The 25,452-nt window shown below is 32.3% G+C and overlaps 2 protein-coding genes and 1 long non-coding RNA gene across 3 annotated transcripts; 1 reads left to right on the top strand and 2 right to left on the bottom strand.

Annotated features, from left to right (window-relative positions):
• Positions 1 to 570: 570 nt before the first annotated feature.
• LOC111513622 (uncharacterized) lies at positions 571 to 2,827 on the bottom strand. Its single transcript, XR_012468368.1, has 2 exons — positions 2,687 to 2,827; positions 571 to 706 (listed from the first exon to the last, which is right to left on the bottom strand). It is a non-coding gene; the product is annotated as an uncharacterized lncRNA (long non-coding RNA).
• LOC111513621 (retinol dehydrogenase 12) lies at positions 2,818 to 15,337 on the top strand. Its single transcript, XM_023169845.2, has 6 exons — positions 2,818 to 3,454; positions 3,520 to 3,691; positions 3,749 to 4,003; positions 6,318 to 6,486; positions 14,907 to 15,114; positions 15,203 to 15,337. Exons 1-6 carry the CDS (start codon positions 3,369 to 3,371, stop codon positions 15,303 to 15,305), a joined length of 993 nt encoding a protein of 330 aa, XP_023025613.2. The 5' UTR covers positions 2,818 to 3,368; the 3' UTR covers positions 15,306 to 15,337.
• On the bottom strand, positions 15,331 to 24,776 carry LOC111513620 (retinol dehydrogenase 13). Its single transcript, XM_023169844.2, has 6 exons — positions 24,552 to 24,776; positions 24,359 to 24,477; positions 20,167 to 20,427; positions 17,581 to 17,787; positions 15,598 to 15,811; positions 15,331 to 15,527 (listed from the first exon to the last, which is right to left on the bottom strand). Exons 1-6 carry the CDS (start codon positions 24,641 to 24,643, stop codon positions 15,380 to 15,382), a joined length of 1,041 nt encoding a protein of 346 aa, XP_023025612.2. The 5' UTR covers positions 24,644 to 24,776; the 3' UTR covers positions 15,331 to 15,379.
• Between the last annotated feature and the right edge of the window lie 676 nt (positions 24,777 to 25,452).

Below are 25,452 nucleotides of genomic sequence, written 5' to 3'. Positions count from 1 at the left end.
CTGATTCAATTCCATAACGAATGTTTGAAGTACAAACTGATTAGGAAAACGTGTTTTTTTTGTATGATTCAATGTTCACATAAAAGTAGTTGTTTTGAAAGTACTTTTTTTTTCATATAATTCAATGTTTATATAAAAGTAGTTGTTTCAGGAAGGCTGTTTCTTCCAATTTATGTCTGAAAGTTACTTCTTTGTATAATCTACACATCTTAGTAAAAAGTTTATTTTGGAATCATTTGCTTTCTTCCTTTCTTTGGAAGATTTCCACATTTTTTTTATAAAGATGGAGAAGTAGAAAGCCAAAAATTGTCTTGCCCAAAAATTAATCTTTTCTGAAAATATATCCCTTTCAATTCAAACAATACTCTTATCTAGCTAACATTTGAATCAAAATATCCTTCTTGGGTAATATAAAACATTCATGCGAACACATAGAATCCTAGTCATCGGATCATTTGCAAACTCATTTCTTTCATCAGAAAATTTCCAATTTCTTTAAGAACTGCTTCCTTTAGCGATGTGCTGGTTAATACAAGAGCGAGAAGTTTGATACAGTCATCAGGTTTGACATTCTGTAAAATATTTTTAATGGAAGTTGCCAATTTTTCTTGTTGTTGACTAGTTAAATCATTCCTTAAAATATCCACTACTGATCTATACTTTTCTCTTGAACGCCATGCTGCAGTTATGGATCCCAAGGTGCCTCCTAGAACCAACAAAATTAAAAGACTGGTTAATATGCCGTCGTTTGATTTTCAACTTCTATGTTATTACGTTATTACGTTTCCAAATAAAGGAAGAAAACATCAACAAATATCAATAAAAATATTGAAATCATCTACAGATATTTCACATACAAACAGGAAAAAAGAACCCATCTGAAACAATTATTTCCTTCAATATTTACTATAGAAATTAAAAAAATGGTTTATGAAAATGCAAAAACAAGGTAATAAAATGATGAGTATACATAAAAATAAAGTTACATTATTCGCCACGTTTTTAGATTTTGAAATGTGTTGGTTTTTATACTTGATAACGGAATAAAACCTGTATAAAAACATCAAGGTTCCTCATGAAAAAAAAAGAATCTGCACATATTTTTTTAGTAGATAACAAGTGTATTTCAATTAGCTCTATGGAAATGGATCATACCTGGTTGCAATTGCTGAAACACGTGGTTTAAAACAGAAAGATGAATCTAAACTAAATTTTCAGAAAACATCCTGTATGTGTATTCATATAGATTGTTGAATATGCCATATAGACATTTCACTCTTTTGATGTATGTTTAGAAATGAGGGGTCATTCTAAGTGAAACCTGGAGAAAATGTAGTATGTAGAAACAATGGTATATGGGAAGACAGCTAAGGTTATTGAAAATTGTTTTATTCTTAGATTTGTTTCAATAGAAATTAATAATAGAAGAATGAAATGTATAAATCATCAAGATTAAAGATCATGATGATTTTATTGAGACAGCAACTTCTATTGAAAATCCGTATACTTTCAGTTATTATCAAACACGATTTGGAAGAATTTGTAAGCAGCCACTTCGGTTAGATTCATACGTTTTTATTTGGTCCTTATAGAATTATAAGTTTCGACTACAATTATTAGATTTACTTTTGTTTTATTGAAAAGAGAGTTACTAAAAGATTATATTACAATAATATAGTTGTTAGAATGTACACATACCTATAACTAACCACAGCAATGAAAACAAAGTAAGTAGATAAATAAGATTCACAATTGAAGTTGTTGATTATTTTTCAAATTCAAAATAAAAATCCTCAAAAGTCGAAACTTGTGCGAGCTAACGATTAATGAGGTATTACCTTTCAACATGCAGTTCCTAGTAGGGATAAGATAGTCAATACCTGAAGCTGAAGTACGAGGAAATGAATTAAGTTATTTTCATTACAAATACTGTTAATAAGAATTGGTATCAACTTAACCACCTCATCTTAAACACTATCAAATCTGTTTCTATGAAATTCTATAACAGAAAGAGCAATATTCCAGATCACATATACGACTCATTTGATACTGATGTTGTAACTGTTGCTAAATTTTTGGGTACAATTTTGGGTGAATAACTAACTTGGGATTTACATATTGATAGTGTATGTTGTGAATTAAACAAAGCATATTTTGCAATATGAAGCAATGAATATCAATGGAGTTTTTTCCCCAACACCAAATCTATATTTTTAACACCTCGACACGTGTTTCGATCACCAAGTGATCATCTTCAAAGAGGAAGATTAAAACTCTTTGAAGATGATCATGTGGTGATTGAAACACGTGTCGAGGTGTTAAAAATAACAATTTGGTGTTGGGAAAAAACTCTAGTAATATTCATTACTATACCAAAGGTTCCAAACAGTGCATCATAAATATGAAGCAATGTATAAGCAGGTCAAGCCTGCTGAGTGTGTACTATGCAATGGCCTATTCACACATTTCTTACAATATAATATCTTGGGGAAGTGTAAAAACTTCACCAGTTCACTTCATGACTGTTTCGATAAAAAAGTGATTCCTGTATAAATTGATATACTTATGAGGATATAATTGTTTCAGAATGGCTCGTAATTCTCTCGAATTTGTATCGAAGTGACGACCTATCAAGCATTGCCTCATGAAAATAAAAAACATATGTGAGTTGTATTTATTCACCCACGGCTAATCCAAAAGGTCCTGCCAGCAATCCACCTGCGAAGGCCCCAAAACTCGCTATCATCGCACCTTTTGTCGCTTCCCGTAGAGTTACTTGCAGATTTTCTTGCTCCGCTAGAACCTCACATATTTGAATCAATTCACTACTTGGAATATTTTGGATCATTTTGAAAATGTAGTTCGAAATTCGCTTTTTGAATAAACGTACTTGGAGATTTCCAACAACTCTTTTAATACTTTGACCATTGACTCATTGACCAATCTCATTTTGAAATGAATAAACTTCTCAGGTTTCCCATAACACTTTCCATCAGGGTCACCAATATATATTTGTTAAAACGCTCAAGAATAAATTTGAAAGATGAAATTAATTTTTTTTTTTTTGTTTAAGCTGAATTGTTTATTGAAAGTTATCAAAAGTACATTGACTTTGTTCTTGTGATTTTATGAATATTTATGACATTTTTCTGAACTAAAAATTTCATTGTTTATTGAAAATAGACACTGTCGGTGACTCTGGCACATAGACAATTATGACTACGTCACTGCTCGGGCAGCTTGGCTAGTTTTGAGAAAAAAAGTAGAAATAGAAAAAAGGTTATGACTGGTAACTGAACTAACCTAAAATTTAAAAATTGCAAATTTTAAAAACGCTGTAACTATTTATCATCATCAAAAATTTCAACATGGTCTTCAAGAATGTAAAAATGCCGAAATATTTCGTTCTCGGATCTACGATAGCAGCTGGTTTTGGTGTTGCTTGTTTGACAAAGTATGCAAAAAAGTCTAGTTGATATTTGAAAACACCATTTTCGGTGTTTCTTATTTCATTTGTAGGGAGTGGCTGGGAGGACTGAATTATCAAGGTTCAGATACTGCAGTCGCTGAAGGGAAAGTCGTCATTATAACTGGAGCCAATACTGGTATTGGAAAGGAAACTGCTTGGGAATTAGCTAAGAGAGGAGCAAAAGTTTACATGGCTTGTAGAGATATGAAACGTTGTGAAACTGTGAGTATTCTTTGAGAAGTTTATTGTCTAGGTATTATCAATGAATTCAGGTTTCAGGCCAGGGAGGAAATTGTATTGAACACTAAAAATAAATACGTTTACTGCAGAAAGTGCGATCTGGCATCTTTGGAGTCTGTAAGAGAATTTGCAGAGAATTTCAAGGCTCGTGAGAAAAAATTGGATGTGCTGATTAACAATGCAGGGGTGATGAAAACCCCAAAATCAAAAACGAAAGAGGGATTTGAGATGCAGTTAGGAGTGAATCACATGGGACATTTTTTACTCACCAATTTACTTCTAGATAGATTGAAAGTAAGATGTATATCACCCGAGAAGAGCACTAATTTAAAACAAATTTACAACCCACTGAACACTAACCAAATAAAACAATCACATTTTTTAATATTTCATTGAAACACTATATGTAACTAACATCTATGAGGTAGAAGTTATAAAGACACTCTGGTGCTATAGGTACAAATTGTTATTTTGATGCAGTTTATTTGTAGCATCACATTTATACTATATATTTCGCATAATTATGGAGCTGACACATTTTTTAATTGTAAATATACTGTCAAATAATTATATTTTCTTCATGTAACAAGGTTACAAGAGTAACTTGGTGGAAATTCTAGAAATCATCAAAATTAGTTCTTTAGAGAAAAGTATGCCACGTTTAGATTGTTGCTAAATGGTATCATTCCACTTAGAAAACTAATTTTGATGAATAACAAAAATTCCTCCAAGGGAAGAAATCTATTACAGAGTATTCATAAAAACAGAAGAAACATTAAATAATATTTTGATATAATTTCACAGTCAAATACCCAAATAAAAACAACCAAAAAAGAGATTAGGAACAAATTAAAATACACAAATTCAAAAAAAAATAATGATTTTTATTTTTGTTTTTATGAAAACAAACAGCTGAAAATCTTATATCAAGTTTCGAGAATAGTGCTTAACTACATATAAATTACTAGAGTAGATGTCTAATTATACATATACAATCCTAGTCCGGATAATCAAAATCTGGATAATTAGTTTTTAACAAAAAAGACTTATTTTATTCATTTATCTATTACCCAATAGTCTAAAACCAGTCAAAGCAAAAACACAGAAAGTGACTAAAATATATAAACTGACTGTTATAATATTCAAGACATGATTTTGTTATCATATTGTGGAATTAACACTTGCATTTTGGTAATAAGAATCAAAAAATGTTCTACTTCCTCTTGGTCTTTGAATGCACATTATTTGCAACATAGTTTCACTAAAAAAAAAAGCATATCAAAAAATGTTTTCCCTGAAAGTGATCTAGAAAATTGGCGTTCCATATACAGTAAAGTAGAATCCAACAAACCATATGCAGGGCGTTGTCTGATTACCAAATTTGTCAGATTATTGGCCCTCTGTAGTCCAAAATTTTTTGAATAAGAGTACTTTGTTATCCAAAAAATAACGCATTGTGCACAACAGTGATGCAATACAAAAAGTTCTAATAATTTACATATTAGTATAATATATATGCTAATTATCCACTGTAATTCAAAAATCTATGAAGATGCTTGGCTTTATAAAGAGGACCACTCGTGATTTCACCAACATCACTGCTATTAAATCTCTTTATTTTTCCTTTATTGTTTCCTTTATTGTTCCACAGTTTGGTCCCCTCACTACATTACACAAAAAAAGAAACTCGAGGCCTTACAGCACAATTTCCTGCGATATATTGCCTTCAAGATGCGTGTATACTATGACTATACTGCATTGGAATGCATTTTGAACATACCTTCTCTTGAGACTTGCAGAAAACAGAGTTTTAATACTTCTATTCAAAATTATCAACGGACTGAGTATCAGTCCCGAGCTTCTCTCCAAAATATCTTTACATGTCCCCAATCGTTCAACTAGACAGGTGCAAAAAATGTACGTTTCTTTTTACAGATTCAATTATTCATATAACGGCTTTATTCCCAGAACTCTTAGATTAGCTAACTCTTTAAACAACCTTCAAATCTTTAATATATCAGTATCCCGCTTTTAAAACCATATTCTTCACTTGACCATCTAATACTCTCTGCTTGTGTTGTTGTATTGTGTCTAGTGTTACTTGCCTGTAAGAATTATATTAGTTCGTTTTGTTATACATTTTAATTTTTTCTTAATAATTTATTTGCTATCTTACTTCGAAATTGTATTATTGTTATAACTTACTTTTAATCCACTGTATTGTATCAAGTACTTCATAGCACTGTACTACTTATATCCAAACTGGGCTTGCCCGTGTATATATAAATAAATAAATATTCCATTTTAAGTTGTTTAGAAATTGTTGAAAAATTGACAGAATAAATAAAAAAATCGAAAATAGTATGTATATTTTCAAAAAACATCAAAGTTACCTTGGCAGTTTCAATTAATTTTAATATTTTCAAACAACTATTTCTTTTTACTACTCAGATGTGAACTTGGCCAGAAATATATTCTTTTGGAAGGTGTTATGTTTAATAAATAAATGAATACTTGAAATTGAATAAAGATATCAAAGTATGTTTTCCAAATCATTTTTAACAAAATCTCTTCTCAGTACTAATAATATTCTAATATCTTGTTTTAGGAATCGGCACCAAGTAGGATAATCAATGTGACAAGCGTGGCTCATAAGTCGGGAAAGTTGCAAAAGGATGATTTGAATAGTGACCGAAACTATGACTCTTATGGTGCCTATGCTCAAAGTAAATTAGCCAATGTACTGTTCACTAAAGAACTTGCCAGGAGACTTGAAGGTAATTTATAGGAGTATTTCAAGATTTCGGAGGGAAGAGCCAGACATATCACTTTTCACAGATTGGAGATGTGTAACGCAAGACTTAGAGAATAACCACAGAATAAATGAACTTTGGTTAAAATTATTGAGACTGGAGTATGGCTCTAGAGTTTTGAATGATTTCGTAAGTCTGGAAATAGTAAAGTGTATTTGTAACTTTGTTTATCTGGGCAGGGAAGCCCTCCGAACATTACATCCGTTTTGATGGGCATTTTCTGCAATATGACAGGGAGGTCGTAACTATCACTGCCAATCATCTCTGAAAATACCATTGTAGATATGTTTAATGTGTATTTTCAATATTAAGGTTATACAGAAAAAACTTCAAAAACGAATTTATAGAGTGATATCTATTGGGGATAAATCAAGATTTCCAGTTTATGAATCCTATTGGTAATAAAATAAAAAATTTAAAAAGATGGTTTGGCAAAGTCCATCCTAATAACAAAAAGACTTATTTATTATTTATTTATTTAGTATTTGAACACAAAGAAATTTTATAATTTTCTAAACTCTCATGGGGAAATAATGTAGAAGAGAGTTTACATCAACTAAAGCAAATTCAAATCCAAGATAGAGTGGATGTAAACATTGACATGCCCTACGCACGTGATATTGAAAATCCCAAGAATTGGCCAGGGTCGTATTCAGAACCAACATCTTGTTAATCGCAAATGCTATATCATACTTAGGAAAACTTTTTTATAATAACTAGTGAAATGCACGAGTTTTGCAGTTTAATGAAAAAAAATTCAGATAATATGTGTAATATAAAAATATTTTCATTGATTTTTCACAGCGCACTTTAGCATTATGTGAAAAGAGACGTAATTATTTCTTTATTGATAATTTTTATTTTATGTAAAATCAAAAGGAATATTAATCAAAATTATTCAACTGGATGAATTTGTCTCTTCATCAGTAGTGTCATCCTCACCAATCTGAATTATCAGTGGCTCGATTTGTGCCTCTATTATGTTATCAAGCTTCCACATCTTTGTCTCGACTTCCCATATCACATGCCGAACACACTTCTCCCATTTCTCCACTGTGACTCTTTTCAAAGCCTCATCGAAAAGTACTTTGAGATCTGCAAATTTGAACGTGGTGTTATGCTGAGCTACAAAATTCTTCACATCTGCCCATATTAACTCGATGGGATTGAGCTCGCAGTGGTATGGAGGCAGGCGAAGGACAATTTTGTTTTGGCCTGCTGCCATCTCATCGACTATATATTTTTGGTATTCAAGCTTGCGCTCCTTGACAATTTTTAGTAGCTGTACTCTTAGCATTGAGTCTTCAAAGCTAATATTCTTTGATCGCAGCCAATTTTGGATTTCAACCTTCTTTGAAGACGTTGTCGGAATCTTCTCTAACCGTCGCGAATGATAAGGTGCATTGTCCATTACAATCACAGCATTATCCTCCAGATGGGGTAGAACTTTTGGAAACCACTGTTCGAAAGATTCACCGTTCATTTCTTCGTGATAATCTCCAGTTTTCTTCGACTCAAAACACCACAGCCCTTCAGCAACAAACCCATTCTCATTGCCGATGTGACAAATAATAAGCCGTTTTCATTTACCTGAAATTATTAAGAGGTATGTAAGTAAATAAAACAAATACGAGGGTTACTTTTTATATATTGACATTGAGGCAGGTCTTAATATAAATATAAGTTTACCTGATGGATTTGTTAATCCGGTGGATAGTTCATCTAGAAAGGCCGTCCTAGATGAGGTCACAGTTTCATCGACCCATACTTTAGGAGTAGTATGACCAGCATTAACCCAGGTTTCATCCATATAATAAATTGTTCTCTGTTGTTCCCTATAATATTTAATTTTGGTCAAATACTCTCTCCTCCATAACACAATTTCCTCTCTATCCAATAATAAACTATTGCGCCTTCGTTTTTTCCATACAAAATTCAAATATTTCAAAACTTAATGGAATGTTGACCGCTTAAAACTTGGCAATAAAACATCTTCATTTATTTCTGTGAGTACTTTGTCTATCGTGGGTATTTCATTTCTGAAAAAGTACTTATGCACTTTTCTCCTGATTGTATGTTTATCAGCATCATCTATTGATTTTATAATGGTTTGATGATTCTGATTTGTATTCGGTTTGGAAAATCTATGATTTTGTTACCATCTGACACTGGGCGATTACGTGAACATCACACTTCGGTTTTGTTTTGTTTTACTCTAACTTGGATTTGGATAGACTTTATATTCCCATAAAACATTGTAAATCGAAGCGCAACACACTCCAATTTTATCGGAAACTTTCGATACGACTTCGTCGACAGTCGATGTCTAAATTTCTTCCATCTCTTTCTTGAACACATTTGAAATCACTTCTTTCATCTCAACAGTCAAATGTCTTTTTTTGGATCGTTTCCTGGCTGGACTCAGAGGATAGCTCACAGTGTCATCAGCAGTGTCTGTACTGGACATCTTGGAAAACAATTTTAAACTATATACTATGACGCACGCCACACAAACACGCAAACGACTGATTACAACCCTGTGCTGGTACCGAACTCGCACCAAGAAGGCGAATTCACCAATGAACGCTGCCCTTTCCATCTGACACTGGGCGATCACGTGAAAATCACGCTTCGGTTTTGTTTTGTTTTACTCTATCTTGGATTTGGATAGACTTTAGGTTTATTCGGAATCAATAGTACTGAAAACTTGTGGGTTTAGTTCAGCCAGTATGGTATGAGACGAGTCACAATTTTTTGCTTCCAAGAACATTTCCACCAAGGAAAGATTTATTTACAAGTCTATTATATGATTTGAATGTTATCTAAGTAAAAGTTACGTGATGTTACTGTCTAGTGATGAAAATCTTTCATAACCTATTGAAATAATTCTTTATTGTGAGCTGAACTCTCAAGACCGAATCAGCTCTTAAGAGTTCTTTAGAGCTGTACTCTTACCATTTGACCTGAAAGACCACTCACCATACAAACTAATCGGCTTCGTTACGAAGCTGGGTTTATTTGGCCGAGTGTGAATAGGTGTGAGCCACAATAAACCCTTGCCGAATAGACCCACCCACTTTGGACCTGACCTAACCTAAAATGGGCAGTCCACTGCTCTAAGCTAATATCTACTCTGGGTCAAAAATTTTATCTTAGAGAAAACTTTTAGATAATTTGTGGAATTGGCCGCGGCGGTTGTGCGCCCGACTCAAGATCGGAAGGCCGTGGGTTCGATTCCCGCCTCGACCAGATATTTATCTGGTTGAAGCTGGGATGATTCTGCAACCGTGTTAGGAATTACTTGTTAAAAGGTAAGACCTTGTTAGTCCTCAGCTCGCACAAGTTTCTCAACTTCTGAGAGGTGTTGTTCGTATGGGGGCGACAGCTGATTAACGGAAAAACAGATTTTAAACAGGTTATAAACAGATTTTCAAATGACTTAATAACTATGTCTATCACAGTGAAATTGAGTCCCGGCTGTGATTATGTTTCTCGTTGTGTTAGACTTTATCTGCGGTGAACAATATATTGAATGCCCAAAAACGGATAATTAGATGTATGACCTCTTCTCATTATCTCGAACCATGAAAACCACTTTTTAAATGCCTATGCATTTTAACAGTGATCAACCTGTATACAGGGTGTTCCTTAAACACATGCTAATATTTAAGGAGGTAATTCTTAGAGCCATTTTAAGAAAAAAACTTACTATGGACGTATGTCCTAAACGCCTTAACTTTTGAGATACAGGGTGGCAAAGTTTTCAAAAATAATCAGTTTTTTTATAATAACTGAGATAATTTTGTAGACATCTTTGGCATATTTGGTACATATGTTCCATGCCTCAAGGCGCATTTTCTGATGTACACAAATTTGTATTTTTTCAAACAGTGGCATCCCTACGGGTTTCGCATTGAATATTTTTGGGGAAAAAGTACTACGCCAATGCTTTCTTTTCAAAATAAAATCATTTTTAAAATCCTCATTTATTTTTGAGAAAATTTGATCTCCTGAAATTTCTTTGTCCGACGCATGATTTTCACTCAAAAAAATAAAAATCGACAGAAAGCAAATTAAGAAATTAGATCAATTCTAAAATGAATGAGAATCTGAAAATTGTTTCATAACGCATTACCAATTCCCTAATAATATTTGAAAACATAATCTGCAAAAAAATAAATTTTTCACAAAAACGAGTTTTATTTTATTTTGTGACAGTAAGTCTAAACGAATAGCACAAATTTGTTAATTAGTAATAATACCAAAACTGATTATAAAAATTGTTGGAAGTGGCCACCTGCACTCAGTATGCATGCTTCCGCCCTTCTAAGCTTGGAATTACGCACCCGTTCAAATATTCCCGGCGTATTTCGTATAGTTTCACACGAGGCATCTATTCGCTCTCTTAAATCTTCTAAAGTATTAACGGGAGTTTTATACACAAGAGTTTTAAGGTGACCCCATAAAAAAAAATCTAAACTGTTGAGATCGGGGATCTTGCTGGCCATTGCTGAGGTCCTCCGCGACCTATCCAACGATTAGGATAATCTGTATTTAAATGGTTTCGGACAATTACACTGAAATGAGCAGGGGCGCCATCGTGCATGTACCATATTCGATTCCTTAATGCAAGTGGCACATCTTCCAATAACGCAGGTAAGTCTTCTTCGAGAAAGTGTAAATAAGAACGACCATCAAATCGTCCTGGTAGAAAAAATGGGCCTATTAGATGATCATCTATAATTCCTGCCCATACATTAACCGGAAATTGGTGTTGGAAATGGGTTTCGGTTATTGCATGGGGATTTTCTTCAGCCCACACATGATTGTTATGGAAATTTCAAATGGCATTCCGAGAAAAATTTGCTTCATCTGTGAACAAAATTTGTGTCTCAAACTGCGGATTTAGTGCAATACTTTGTAGATACCACTGACTGAAGTTCACACGCTGTGGAAAATCACTGGGGAGTAATGCCTGCACTCTTGAAATATGGTATGGGTATAACAAAAAATCAACCAAAATACGCCAAACAATTTGCTGACAAATATCCAGAGTTCTAGCGATCTTCCTTGTACTCGTCTCAAGATGTTCCTCAATTTCTTGCAGCACCGCTTCCTCAATTTCAGGAGTTCCCACTACACGAGGTCTACCCTCCGGAGTCCCTTTCTTGAAACTACCAGTTTCCCCAAGTCGACGATGAATATTTGAAAAGGTTCGGCTATCTGGTAAGGCACGATTAGGATATCTTTCCTGATAAATGCGCCTGGCTTCTGTTGCACTACCATCGGCAAGGCCATATACGTAATGCATTTGCGCCATTTCCGCATTCGTATAATTTACCATATTTACTGATATTCAGAAAAACAGTGGACTACCAAAATAACTTCAATAACACTTCAAAATCAATCAAAACGCGCTGTGACAGTTTTTAACACCAACACCTTACTTTAAACCAACATCAATATTAGCTACTGACGTTTGTACATACAAAGAATTCGTTTTTTATTGCTATGGTGGGTACGCTGTTTTTTCTGCTTTTAATCTTTAAAAGAAATCACATATCGACAAACTCCATATTTCCAAGAGGTGCAGTAAATAAATTCTGCTACAAGTCATTTATTCCAGGATAACTAAATTTATGTTTTCAAAAATTATTAAGCGGTGTTGCGTTATGACGTAACTTTAATTGAGAACAGTGCATCTGACAACAAACAAATACCTGTTAGATCCCCAATTATTTTGCAACAAATCTGATCTCTTAGTTTGCTTTCAGTCGATGCACGATACCGCATCAGATTTTTAATTTTTTGAGCGAAAACCATGCGTCGGACAAAAAAAACCCAGCATATCAAATGTGCTCAAAAATGTATGGAGATTTTAAAAATAATTTTTAATGCAAGATAAAGCAGTGGCGTAGTATTTTTTTCGCCAAAAATATACATTTCAAAACTCGTACGTACGCCACTGGCAGAGAAAATTGAGAAAATTGTACATCAGAAAATGCGCCTTGAGGCATGGAACATATGTACCAAATATGCCAAAGATGTCTACAAAATTATCTCAGTTATTATTAAAAAACTGATTATTTTTGAAAACTTTGCCACCCTGTATCTCAAAAGTTAAGGCGTTTAGGACATACGTCCATAGGACGTTTTCTCCTTAAAATGGGTCTAAGAATTACCTCCTTAAATATTAGCATGTGTTTAAGGAACACCCTGTATACTGGAAGTAGCTTGCTTTGCACATGATAGAAAGCACCAAGCCCAGATAATCCATATTCCATGAAGGAAAATACACGAAATCATTCTGAACCATACTCTTCAAATAACGAGCCAAAGTCTCACAATTATGGAAATCAAAGTGTACAACTACCTAACCCCCTACTCTGAAATCACTACCCATTTGTTACTTTAAATTAAAACTCAGAAAAATGCTCATATGGACTTCCTCATGTAGACTGAATTTTTTTTAACGAAATCTTTCTAGTCTTAATGTTATATAATTTATTTATATCTATACACGCACTTTATACACCAGATACTACCATTTTGCTTCTTTATAATTTTGATATTATTTTAAATCTATTTTGGAAAGTACTCTTTTTACATACTTATGTGACTTGTCCAATGTCTACGTATCTACATATTATTATTATCATCATTCAAATCCAAAAAAAGCACTTTTTCCAATCACCAATCTTCTTGACACACGTTTCACCAACTAAGTTGGCTTCTTCAGGAGATGAAGAAAATTAATTCCTAATTCCAAAACTGATTTCTATGAATATAAAAAGGTAAAAATCGGCTGTTTCGAATGGGAAACCGTAGTTTTCCGGACATCTAGTGTTAACGATATTTACATAAGAGACTTGAATCAGGGTTCAAATATAATGCTGATAGAACGGAGACAATCTGAAGAGCAGTTGCTCAGCATATAAAGCAGACAACATTCTTTACAAAAACTAGTCAAGGAAGTCCTTTAAAATGGAAATAAATGTATTTATTTGCAATATCACCTCCCATACATATAAATTCTTTCGAAATCTAAAATCATACGTACCCAACCTTAATAATTGTGATAATGCTGCATTCAATTAGAAAATATTAAACTACATGACTTCACTGAAAGAAGAATTTGCTGAAAAAGGTCAAGATTTTGATAAACATGGTCACATGTTCTTCTTGATAAAACCAGCATATTGAATTCAGGAACTCCAAGAAGACAACATTTGTGGAACTGAGAAGATTATTAGAAGGTGTTCCTCGGAATAAATCAAACAAAATACTGAATTGTTGGGCTAGTTTGCCAGATTAATTTATTTGCCTCAAAAAAGTGGCATTTGCAATGCTTTCGGCATTCAGACCGTCCTATATATGTGAGCAAGTTTTTCCCATTTGAAAATCATTTTAAATCCATATCGAAGCCGGCTAGTATTAAAATTAACTAGACAAGAACCCGAAATACAAAAGCTTTCGCGAGAAACAGAAGGACAAGGATCACACTGAAAACGTTTCATGTACTGTTTCCTTTTTGATTAAAATTTTTAGAAATGTTGTTTGATCATTTTTTTATTTTATTAGTTACCTTCCTCATTACTTTTAACAATTTTTGTATGAAAATCATACAGTTTTTTATAGTGGCACTTTGGATTTGTTCAAAATTGCACATGGGCACCTCTTTGTTAAAAGGTTGTCGACCTCTGATATAAACATTATAAAATATCTACACAACAGTCTAGTGAAACCCAAGCTTGAATTTGATTCAGTAATTTGATTGGGAGAACATGTCATAATTTTGAAATAAATTGAAAAAGAACCAAATAAATTTTTCAGATTTTCATATTTGACAGAATATCTTCAATGGCCGGATTATTCCGTAATAGGGACAACCTCATTTAAAAATGAGTTTAGGATTTTGGCCTTGAATCAAAAGAGAAAGTTGATAGATATATTATTTTTCTCCAGAAATGATTTCATTAGTTCTATTCAATGCGTTAGCACATAAGAAATAAATAAGAGTTTACAACTTCCTTTAGGTTTCGTCGTAGTCTTATTTAAGGGCTTTCTTCTAAAACACATACTGCATTCATCACAATTTACGAGGTACTTTCCCAGAAACAATTTTCATACCTCAGAGACCTATATTAATGTCACGTAGTCAGCTCGTGATGCAAACAAACACATTTTTTTTTAATCTTGTTTAATCTTCCTCTTGAAGACTCCAGTAATATTCATTACTACACCGAAGGTTCCAAACAGTGCATTACATTTTTTTATATATAGATGATTATGGGCTACATTTATTCTATTACCTGAGTTCAATATTCCATTTGTTATATACCCTCGTAATCATGAAAGTAGCTTCAATTTTATTTTTCATTTAGGTACGGGTGTCACTGCAAACTGTGTCCACCCTGGAATAGTAGATACAGAAATAACGAGGCATATGAGTTTTTACAATAGCTGGTTAGCTACCATATTTGTCAAACCATTAGCATGGCCTTTCGTCAAGAGTCCCAAGCAAGGGGCGCAGAGTACAATATTCTTAGCTATCGATAAAACTGTAGAAAAAGTGACTGGAAAATATTTTAGGTGAGTAACAGAAATTCGCAAATAATAAACAGAGTGGGCCTCAATGAAATAGCTTGTTGTACACTTAATATTTTTGTGATGTTTTCAGTAATTACGAAGAAAGCAACGTGGGTGAAAATGCTACTAATGAAAGCGATGCTAAATGGTTGTGGGCAACAAGTGAGAAATGGACTAGAGTGAGCCCCAAATAATGTATTTGAAATAAATCTATATAAATCCAAAAGTTTTATATATTTGTGGAAAGAACTGATCATACAGAACAATATTATCCCTCTACTTTCGTAGCCTCATTCCTAGTAGATACCGAAATAGTTTTTGGATCAATATTAACAATCTTGCAGGATTTTTCGTAAAGAGTTTTTGCTATGTTCGAGTCATTTACCACATCAGCTGGATCCTTGATTTCACAGTCACTGAAAATAAATCAAAATTGATGATAAAGTCCGTACAATATTCTACACTTGAAAATTCTAAAACTATTACCTAAAGTAGCAACCTGAGACTTTGTGCAGAGTAGGTTCAACAGCTAGGTAGACGATCGATTGGCAACCTTGTTTGGGATTTTTTAAAAACAACCATACCCAAGGCCACACTGATAATTTCGTTAGCAATGAATTTTCCAGTGTAGAGTAATTTGCAAGGTGTCCAGTATTTCTCACCAAGCCAGGACTGACTGAATTGAATGTTATGTTGGTATCTGTAAGAAGATAAGATTATAATAGTCCTTACAATATCCACAGATATTGAATTATAAAGCCAATAATATTACTTATCTCTGTAAGTTGGTTTCTGGTACCTTTTATTTCAAAATTGATTTCAAATAATCATAGTGTGAAACTGATGCCATTCCAATAGTTGATAAAATATTTATTAGCGATTTCATCAACAAGTTATCATTATTTCATTGGGACCACGAAAGAATACACATGCGGCATCAATAAAATTAGAGATAAAAGACATACTTTTATATAGCACCCTTTTCTTGTACAAGTGGAAAAGAAAGACAATATAGTTAACATTTGATTTTATTAGAGAGAAAGAGACAGAGAGCAGAATAGCTCACTGTCAGTGCATAGTTATATAAACCTAAGTCCGCCGGTAATTTTGATTTTCAGACCAGTTGACGATGTTTTTTTATTAGGGTGTTTTAAAAGTTTTAGGGTGTTTGAAAAGTTTTGTCTGGTGTCCCAGTGAATACGTGTTCGATTTCATCAAAATTAGCGCCATTTGAATTAGTGCACTTTCGCCAACGTGACTTAAGTCAATTAATTTAGTCAGCCTAAAAATTATGTGCTCGGGATTCGATGGAGTCGAAGACTGTTTTTGCCTGGTCCTGATTGGCGAAGGTTCTAGCAGTGAGAATGTTATTGACAGGTTAGATTGTTCATAGCAGTAGCTACTTCATTTCATTTTCATTAGTTTTTGCTAGTTTGTGGACTTACATTGGATTCACAAATTGATGATGCATATTTATACTTTCATCTTTCCAACTGTAGATGTATGGACTGAATAGAATTGAAATTTATTCATCTTCATGTTCAGATTAAATATAAATAAAAATAAAATAATAGTATTCAGTAATGTAGAAATTCATCAACAGAATAAAATGCATTTCCTAAAAGATTGAGATAAATAAAATTATATTAACCAAATAAAAAAACCAAATTTGACAATTGTGACAGTCTGATACTGATGAATAGGAACTTTTTTTGAATTGTCATATGGAGATGAATGGACAATTTCTCACTTCATGGAAATTATAGGCGACTGTCCCAATTGAAAAAAAATTACCACACCACAACGAATTGCCAAGAAATTCGGCCTAATAGTACTGCTATATGAAAAATTAGAATTCACAAAAGAGCAACTTGTTGATTATAAAAAAAAAAATTAAATATCAACTATTTATCTATATTTGAAAAAAAAAAGAGAGAATGCTATTCAAAGATTTAATTTGACATTGAAAATCAATAAGATTTGAATAATGAATAAATAAATACAATAAGCCCTTGCGGGTTGCAGTGAAGAGTCGAATAGATCCATACTTCGGACATACCTTATCCTATAAAACAGATTCTAGAAAAAATCCAAGTATAAAACAAGCTATAATCCTCAACACACTGATAATTATTTACAAACTTCTCCATAACTTTTGTATAGCCTTAATTTTTTTACATTCTACTTTGAACTAGGAATATTCATTAATTGTAATCTAATGAATAGAATGTCATAGATGGTGTAATTGAGGTAGCAATCAACGATATGTTGAAAAAAGCTCTTTGTTATTCTGTCAAACTATTGGAATCTTTCAATTTCTTCCACATGACAACTCAAAAAGATGGTATAAATAAAAGATATAAACATACCAATTTCAATTTGGGAGCCTCAATAACTATTTGATGTTCATAAATTACAGATGACCTCCGATTTTTTTCAAAGATATCTTTGGAAAGTTTCTACACTTACCCTTATAGAGTTGTGCCATATGCTTGGTGAACAAGGTCAAAGCTAGTTTGCTTCCAGCAAATGCGTCATTTCCGTTATACTCTCCAATATTTGCAGTATCTATATTCAGTTTACCATTATAGTGGGCTAAGGCTGACACGTTGATGACTCTTCCATTATCGGATTTACTGAGTAACGGGAGGAGGAGGTGGGTCAAAAGAAAGGGACCTGAAAATAAGTTTCATTAGAAAATGGATGTCACTCAAATCAAAATACTATGATCCAAGAATATTAAACCGATAGAATATATACACTCTTGAAGTCAAAAGTTTTTTCCAAAAACAAATCTCCTGAAAATATTTTCCCTTCCAATTCAAAGTTTCTATGGCCGGGATTGAAATCCAATAATTATAATACTGTCTTACGTACCTACTGTCATTATAACATGAGCAGATTTGTCTCATCCAGTGACAAAGTGGTAATGTTGTGCAAGAAATGCATGTGTTATCGTCTTCAAAAGTTCAAATAGGTGCTGATCAGGTGTTGGAAACAAGTGTTTTCAATCCGAAACTTTGAGAAGTACACCTTAAGGATGAGACACTTTCATGTTAGTGAAATTTTATACCAATACTCTGTCATTTATCATATTGTCTGGTTTTCTAGTGAATGATAACTGTTTCAATTCCATGGCAAATATTTGGAGATCAAACTAAAGAGGAAAAAGTGATTTCCGTATGAGTCATATGAATGTAGTTGTTTCAAAAGCACTTTTTTTTTTCATATAATTCAATGTTCATATGGAGATAGATGTTTCGGGAGTGTTTTTTTTGTCCAGTTCGTACTTGAAGGTAAATTCTATACATAATTTGATTGCTTTTTTCCTTCCTTTGGAAGTTTCCCACAATTTTTTGTATAGAGTGGAAGCCAGAAAGCTTTTTGTCTCGAAAACTAATCTCTCTTAAAAATATATCCCTTTCATTTCAAACAAGATTCCTATGGCTGGGATTTAATCAAATAATCCTTTACGTACTATCATTGTCACATGAGTAGACTTGTCTCATCTGTGATATAAAGTGGTAATGTTGTGAATGAAATGAGTGCTTCATCTTGTAATATTATCCAGAACGGTGCTGATGAGTTAATAAGACAAGTATTCTATTCCAAAATTTCGAGGGCCGCCATCGAGGAGTTTTCATGCAAGTGAAATTTTATATCGTAACTTTTTCATATATTATATTATGTAGCTTTCCTATGAATGGTATTTCAATTCCATAACGAATGTTTGGAGTACAAACTGAATGGAAAAATATAATTCTATATATGAAAGTAGTTGTTTCCAAGTACTACTTTTTCATTTGTGTAATTCAATGTTCTTAAGAAGGTAGTTGTTTCAGGGGGGCTTTTTGTTCCAGTTTATATCTGAAAGTAATTTCTATGCATGATCTATACATTTCTGTTGAGAATTTATTTTGAATTTAATTTCTTTTTTTCTAGTACATGGCCTCATTATGAAATGTTAATTATAACATTTTTCTTCTGATAGCTTCTTCACAATATAATTTACTGCTAAAGACTTACTTAAGTTGTGGTGGCGTCATTGAATATGTAAAATATATACAAGTAATCAAAGCATATTATTTGATCTGTGTACAAATAAAAAAATATAACTTTCGAAGTAAGCAACTTGTAAGATTATACAAATATCTAGAACTAATTAACTTATTGTTTACTTGTATATTGAGTTGTCCCAAATTATCTAAAGCCTTCATCTGTTAATCATAAAATTCTTTAACGTATGGTGGATCACAAATTAATCATGTCTTTGATCAAAAATGTGATAGATTCCGTAAAAATTTCGACATTTATTTGTGATTCTGATTCAAAAAACATGTGAATCAACTCATCCAGAAATCTTTTGGTAATCTGAAAACTTTATGGTAAAATTCCATTAAACGACTCGGCCAACTTCAAGCTAGCCCGAAATTTCGTGATACAGCTATGTTGAAGCGCTTATCTGCTTGTCTATGTTTCTCAATAGAACAGATTCGGTTTGCTCACAAATCAGAGAATTATGCAAGATTCTTTTATTTTTAATTTCAACATTTCTGATTTCTACTTTGATGATCGAGCAAGACTACATCAGGCTTATTAGTTTGAGGGTGAGAAATCAATAGTTACAATAAATTCAGCACTTATCATTGCCCACAACGGAATCAATATTCTCCGGAGCATAAGGTGTCTCGTCAATACCGTAGGAGTGCTGAAGGTTGGAATAGAGTACTCTCATTATTATTATTATTATTACAGGGTCCATCTGAAAAAATACTTCCTATTATGGATATTTTATTACACAGACATGATATATTGCATGTTAGTGCATTGTAGATCAATCCCCATAAATATTATCTATGTACAAACAGAAAGCAAAACTGATTTCTAGTTAATTCAATATCCATGAGGTTTCTTCCCATAGAAAAATCTTTGCATACACCTTTTCTAGAGAAATTTAGGTTGTTAATTTTTCTTCATTCATCACTGTTTATATATTAGTGTATTACGACAAAAATAGACTTTTTTTCCAAGCAAATGTCATTCGAAACAGCATACCTAAATAATTAGTGACATAAGTAAGCTCATTTCCTTCAGCAGTTTTTCTGGGTGGTTGGCAAATAGTTCCAGCATTGTTGATTAGAATATCAATTTTGTCGTATTCGTTTTTTAATTGTTCAACAAAGTTACGGATGCTACAAAAATCTGATACATCCAATATTTTAATAATTACATTGGCGTCACTTTTGATCATTTTTATATCATCCAAAGCTTTTGCTCCCTTTTCAGCATTCCTTATAGCTAGAATCAGATTGGCACCTGAAATAAATGAGAATTTGTAGGGCATGATATCAGAGAGTAAAACAATATGATCGACAAATATTAAACGAGAGTAATTTTGTAACCAATATCGTTTGTGGTTTGTAACTTGGTTTTCAGTTAAAGCAACCTGTCGAATGTGAGATATAAATATTTTTCTGATGAAAGGTTAGGTAACAGGATTAATTTTTCTTAACTTCTTCAGGGCTCGAAAAGTAGTTTCTTCTTGTTGATAATATTACTATTTCAAAAACCATCAGACGTATAAGATATATATTTAAAAAATAAACAACATTGCAACAACCAAATTTCCGAACCAACACCAACACAAAACGACATGAAAGAAAAAAAAATGATCCTGTTACCCAACCAATCTTTCTTCACAAAAATTATTGGATCAGCAAACTAGTTAACTGCATAAATATTTTGTTGAACAAAAAATGCTAGTGGCTTTAAACTATTGCCACAAGTCTGAAAGTTTATATAGTTAAATTGGAAAACGCAGTGACAAGGGTTTGAATGTCTACACTCCCATTTCTTTCCAAAATTCTACTACAGCACATGAAATAGATTTAAACATTATTGTATATATAGTGTTCGTTATTTATCCCAACATAGTTATCAAGAGTATAGTTTTATTTCATACAACACGTGTCTTTCTAATTGCCGAACCCTGGATACATATTTCGCTAACCATGTTAACCGAGGAAAAAAAACAACGTAAACAGGAACCAATTCTTATTAATTCAATCAGTGTCTGTGAGTGGTGAATATGACATTGTAGTTTCCATTGTGAGTATATTCAACAAAAAAACAAAAAGTTATTCCGACCTAAATTTCCAATGACGTATCTAACAAATACTACGTACATCGAAATGTTTTCAGTTATTCCAAAGTTGGAATTACAAAACCTAATTTTAAAGGGAGAGACAAAAGTAATGTGAATAATCATCGACCAATTACACTCATATCAACATTAGCGAAAACAGTTGAAAAAATTTCAAAATCTAGAATAGATTATTATCTAACAAAAAAATTTGTATTTACCAAACGATTCGGATTCAAAAAAAATTCTGCGAAAGATGCCATTGTCTATTCAACAAGTAATATTTATGGATCGTTTAATAATAAAATTACTATCGGCTCTACTAGAGCCGATATATATATATATATATATATATATATATATATATATATATATATATATATATATATATATATATAAATAAGTACTCTTTCATCATTCCCATATTGATTTCAATTTAAGAGCCACCGGTATACAGCTGTTTCAGCCTATTGGGCATCGTCAGTACCGGGCAGGTACTTGCATTTACGCAGCTATTTTTATCAAGTACTTTCTTGGTTTTTTCTCATTTTGTCTTCAATCGAGGACCGCCTGCCCGATACTGACGATGCCCAATAGTATGAAACAGCTGTATACCGGTGGCTCTTAAATTGAAATCAATATGGGAATGATCAAAGAGTACTTATTTATTTATTTTTTGATTTTCATGGAATTATTTTCCAGCAGCTTGACTACATTAACCTTTCTGGATTTTTTATATATATATATATATATATATATATATATATATATATATATATATATATATATATATATATATATATATATATCGCAGTTGTCGGTTGATTGGTCAAACCACCAACACTGACAAAAAACTTGGCAAGTTGACTTGGGTGTCACACCAATAGGTGGTTCCACTTATGTTTCGCTTGCGTTTACGCAGTTATTTTTATCAAGTACTTTCTTGGTTTTTTCTCATTTTGTCTTTAGTCGAGGACCGCATGCCCGGTACTGACGATGCCCAATAGGCAGAAACAGATGTCTACCGGTGGCTCTTAAATTGAAATCAATATGGGAATGATCAAAAAGTACTTATCTATTTATTTTTTGATTTTCATGGAATTTTTTTCCAGCAGCTTGACTGCATTAACCTTTCTAAATTTCATATCATTTCTAGAAACATGTGGATTCGTTTTCCGACGGCATTTCAGGTTAGCTTCCCAAATTTCTGCTACCGCAGTTGTCGGTTGATTGGTCAAACCACCAACACTGACATAAAAACTTGGCAAGTTGACTTGGGGGTCACACCAATAGGTAATGCAGCTTGACTGCATTAACCTTTCTAGATTATATATATATATATATATATATATATATATATATATATATATATATATATATATATATATATATATATATATATATATATATATATATATATATATATAAATGGATTAACGGGGTCTCCCAGTCAAAAAATCAAATCTCTGTTCTACTTTGCCAAGCTTTCGCTTCTAATGGAAAGCTTCTTCAGGGCAGTAAAAATGAGTTAAAAACAATATATATAAAGTGAATAATCTTAGCGGCTGGAGAAATGTACAGCAAAATGGATTAACGGGGTCTCTCAGTCAAAAAACCAAAAATCAAATCTGTTCTACTTTGCCAAGCTTTCGATTCTAATGGAAACCTGTACATTTCTCCAGTCGCTAAGATTATTCATTTTATATATATATATATATATATATATATATATATATATATATATATATATATATATATATATATATATATATATATATATATATATATATAAATATATATACAGTGTCACACATAAAGTCCGCATCAAATGGGATTTTTTTTTGTTCATCTCTTCAAGCAACTTTTGATATTTCCATTAGGTTGTGCTTTAAAAATGATGTCAAATGACATGCATATGACCTATCAAGTGATTTTTCTTCCCTGTCAAATTTGATATTTTTTCCAAAAAATGCTCAGAAAAGCAGTTATTGCTCAAAATTTCGAAAATCGGTAAAGAGGAAAGATGATTGTTTTTATATTTTTTACCCATATACCAATTTTTAGCTCTCTAGTACAAATTTAGTTTTTTTTACAGTTTTTCGAAAATTTGACATTTGCTGATTTCTCAAATTTAGCCAAACCTCAACAAAGTTAGTGCTTTATGCCTAACTTATCTTTCCAACGCATTTTTATTACCAATTGCAATTCTAAATACAACTTATTTCGCAAAAAAAAATTCGCCAGAAAAAATTATGCCAAAAATGATGCAAAGTTGATACAGTTTTTAAAAACAGATAAATATTTCACTTTATTTCTACTTTTTGCGAAATAGCTTGACACATAAGCATAATTAAAAAACAATATCAATGAAAAGTCATAATTTATTCTTTACTGCACTTTTCAAACAGTTAAACTTTGAATTACTAATTACGAAAAATTACAACGCAATTAAACTAAGGGTACTGTGGAAACAATTGAACTGAACTGAATAAGCAAAATATTTTATTGTCATATGACATTTGTTGAATAACTCAAAATAGTGTTTATCAGTTTTAGATTTAAAATAGTTTATTCGTTGTCTAGTGTGTTGTTAAAAATGCTGAATCTTCAAGAGAAAATTGAAATCGTTTTAATATGCGGCGAGAATACCGGTCACCGACAAGTAGCTGATATTTTCAATGCCAGACATCCTGCAAGAAATATTCATCAGTCAACAGTTAGTAGGATAATAGCTAAGTTTAAATCTACTGGCTCGGTTGAGAGTAATTTTAGAAAAGCACATTTTTTGACATTGCAGTCTAAGGCCTTCTCTTATATCAGCAATGATACACATTTTCCAATGTTTTCCTTTTAAATAAAGTGAATACCAACTCAGCTATAGAGTCTGAAAAGTCAAAAACTGTTTATTGACCCCATCAATTTTTTCTGTTTTATTGAACAATATTCACCAATGTACCTATATTTTAGTGTTCTGATAATTACTAAATGAATTGTAGACATTGACAGTATTTTTTTGGGTTTATTTTAGCTTCTTCTCTATCTATTGAAAGACTCGCACCTTTAAAAAGTAATTATAATTTAATGAAGATATGTTGATATTCTTACCCCTTTTAGCTAGCTCTTTTGCAGTTGCCAGCCCAATTCCACTGGAGCCTCCTGTTATTATTACATATTTTCGATCTAATCGTGCCAAGCTTTCGCAATATGTTCCTCCAACATAAATTCTGCAAATCAGTTAAAAATACTATAAAAACAACTTTCTATTTCATGCCTATCATTCCAGTTTGAATTTTCTCACCTTATAGCACTAATGATGCTTATTACCAAAGAAATAATGTAAGGCCACCAGCTCTGGGAAAAAATTTCGAAATCACTGTAAAAATCCTGCATTTCTTTTTCAAAACTGACAAATAAAATAATTTTTCAATGACTAAGGTTTCGATTTGACTGCAGAGCCTGCTGCAATAAATAAATGCGATCAAACGAAAGGAAATGATTAGTGAGTATATGATTTATTTACTCTAAAACGCATTTGATTATTTTTATTGTTTTAAATTAGGCGGAAGTTTTACATTACTGCGGTGTTGCTTTTTTTTTAATGAGTGGCCACAGAGCCATATTATCCAATCTTTTGTTCTATGCATTGAAGTGAATTTGGTGTAAGGAAAAATACTCGAGAGTGGCTTGATGCGCCTCAATGGAAGCAAACCATTAACATAGAGAGAGATAGAATATACTGGAGAGGACTTTAGCCGTGTGTCTAGCTATTTTCTAAAGGGGTCGTTATTTGTGACTGGCGGTTACAGACAACATCTAACGTAGAAAGGTTACATTCATAAATTGGCAGATTTAGCAAAACATCCATTTATTTTCAACACTGAATAAAACTTATATGGAAGTAAACATCATTGATAGGTATTTAATATCCATACAGTTGAATGGAGCCACCACTAGGAAACATTAAGTGTAATTTTACTAATAATTATATTATCTACAGCTAATAAAGTGCTTTAAGATAAAAATTAGGTCCCCTACAGATGAAAAAACATCTTGTCTGACATTACTTTGTGGAATAAAACATTCTGTTTGAGTTGATAATACAGTGGAATCAATAGTATGGTGTAAGAATTTTTGTTAGAAGGTAATAATTATTAGTACTAATTTTTTTTCTAATATTTAATTCACGAAGCCGTAAAACT

The sequence above is a fragment of the Leptinotarsa decemlineata genome, unplaced genomic scaffold (genome assembly GCF_025532065.1).
Source record: "Leptinotarsa decemlineata unplaced genomic scaffold, Ldec_3_MD MMD2_tig00078422_RagTag_RagTag, whole genome shotgun sequence".
NCBI lineage: Eukaryota > Metazoa > Arthropoda > Insecta > Coleoptera > Chrysomelidae > Leptinotarsa > Leptinotarsa decemlineata.
Note: the sequence above shows the minus strand (reverse complement) of the source record. Positions and strands in the feature narration are given on the sequence as shown.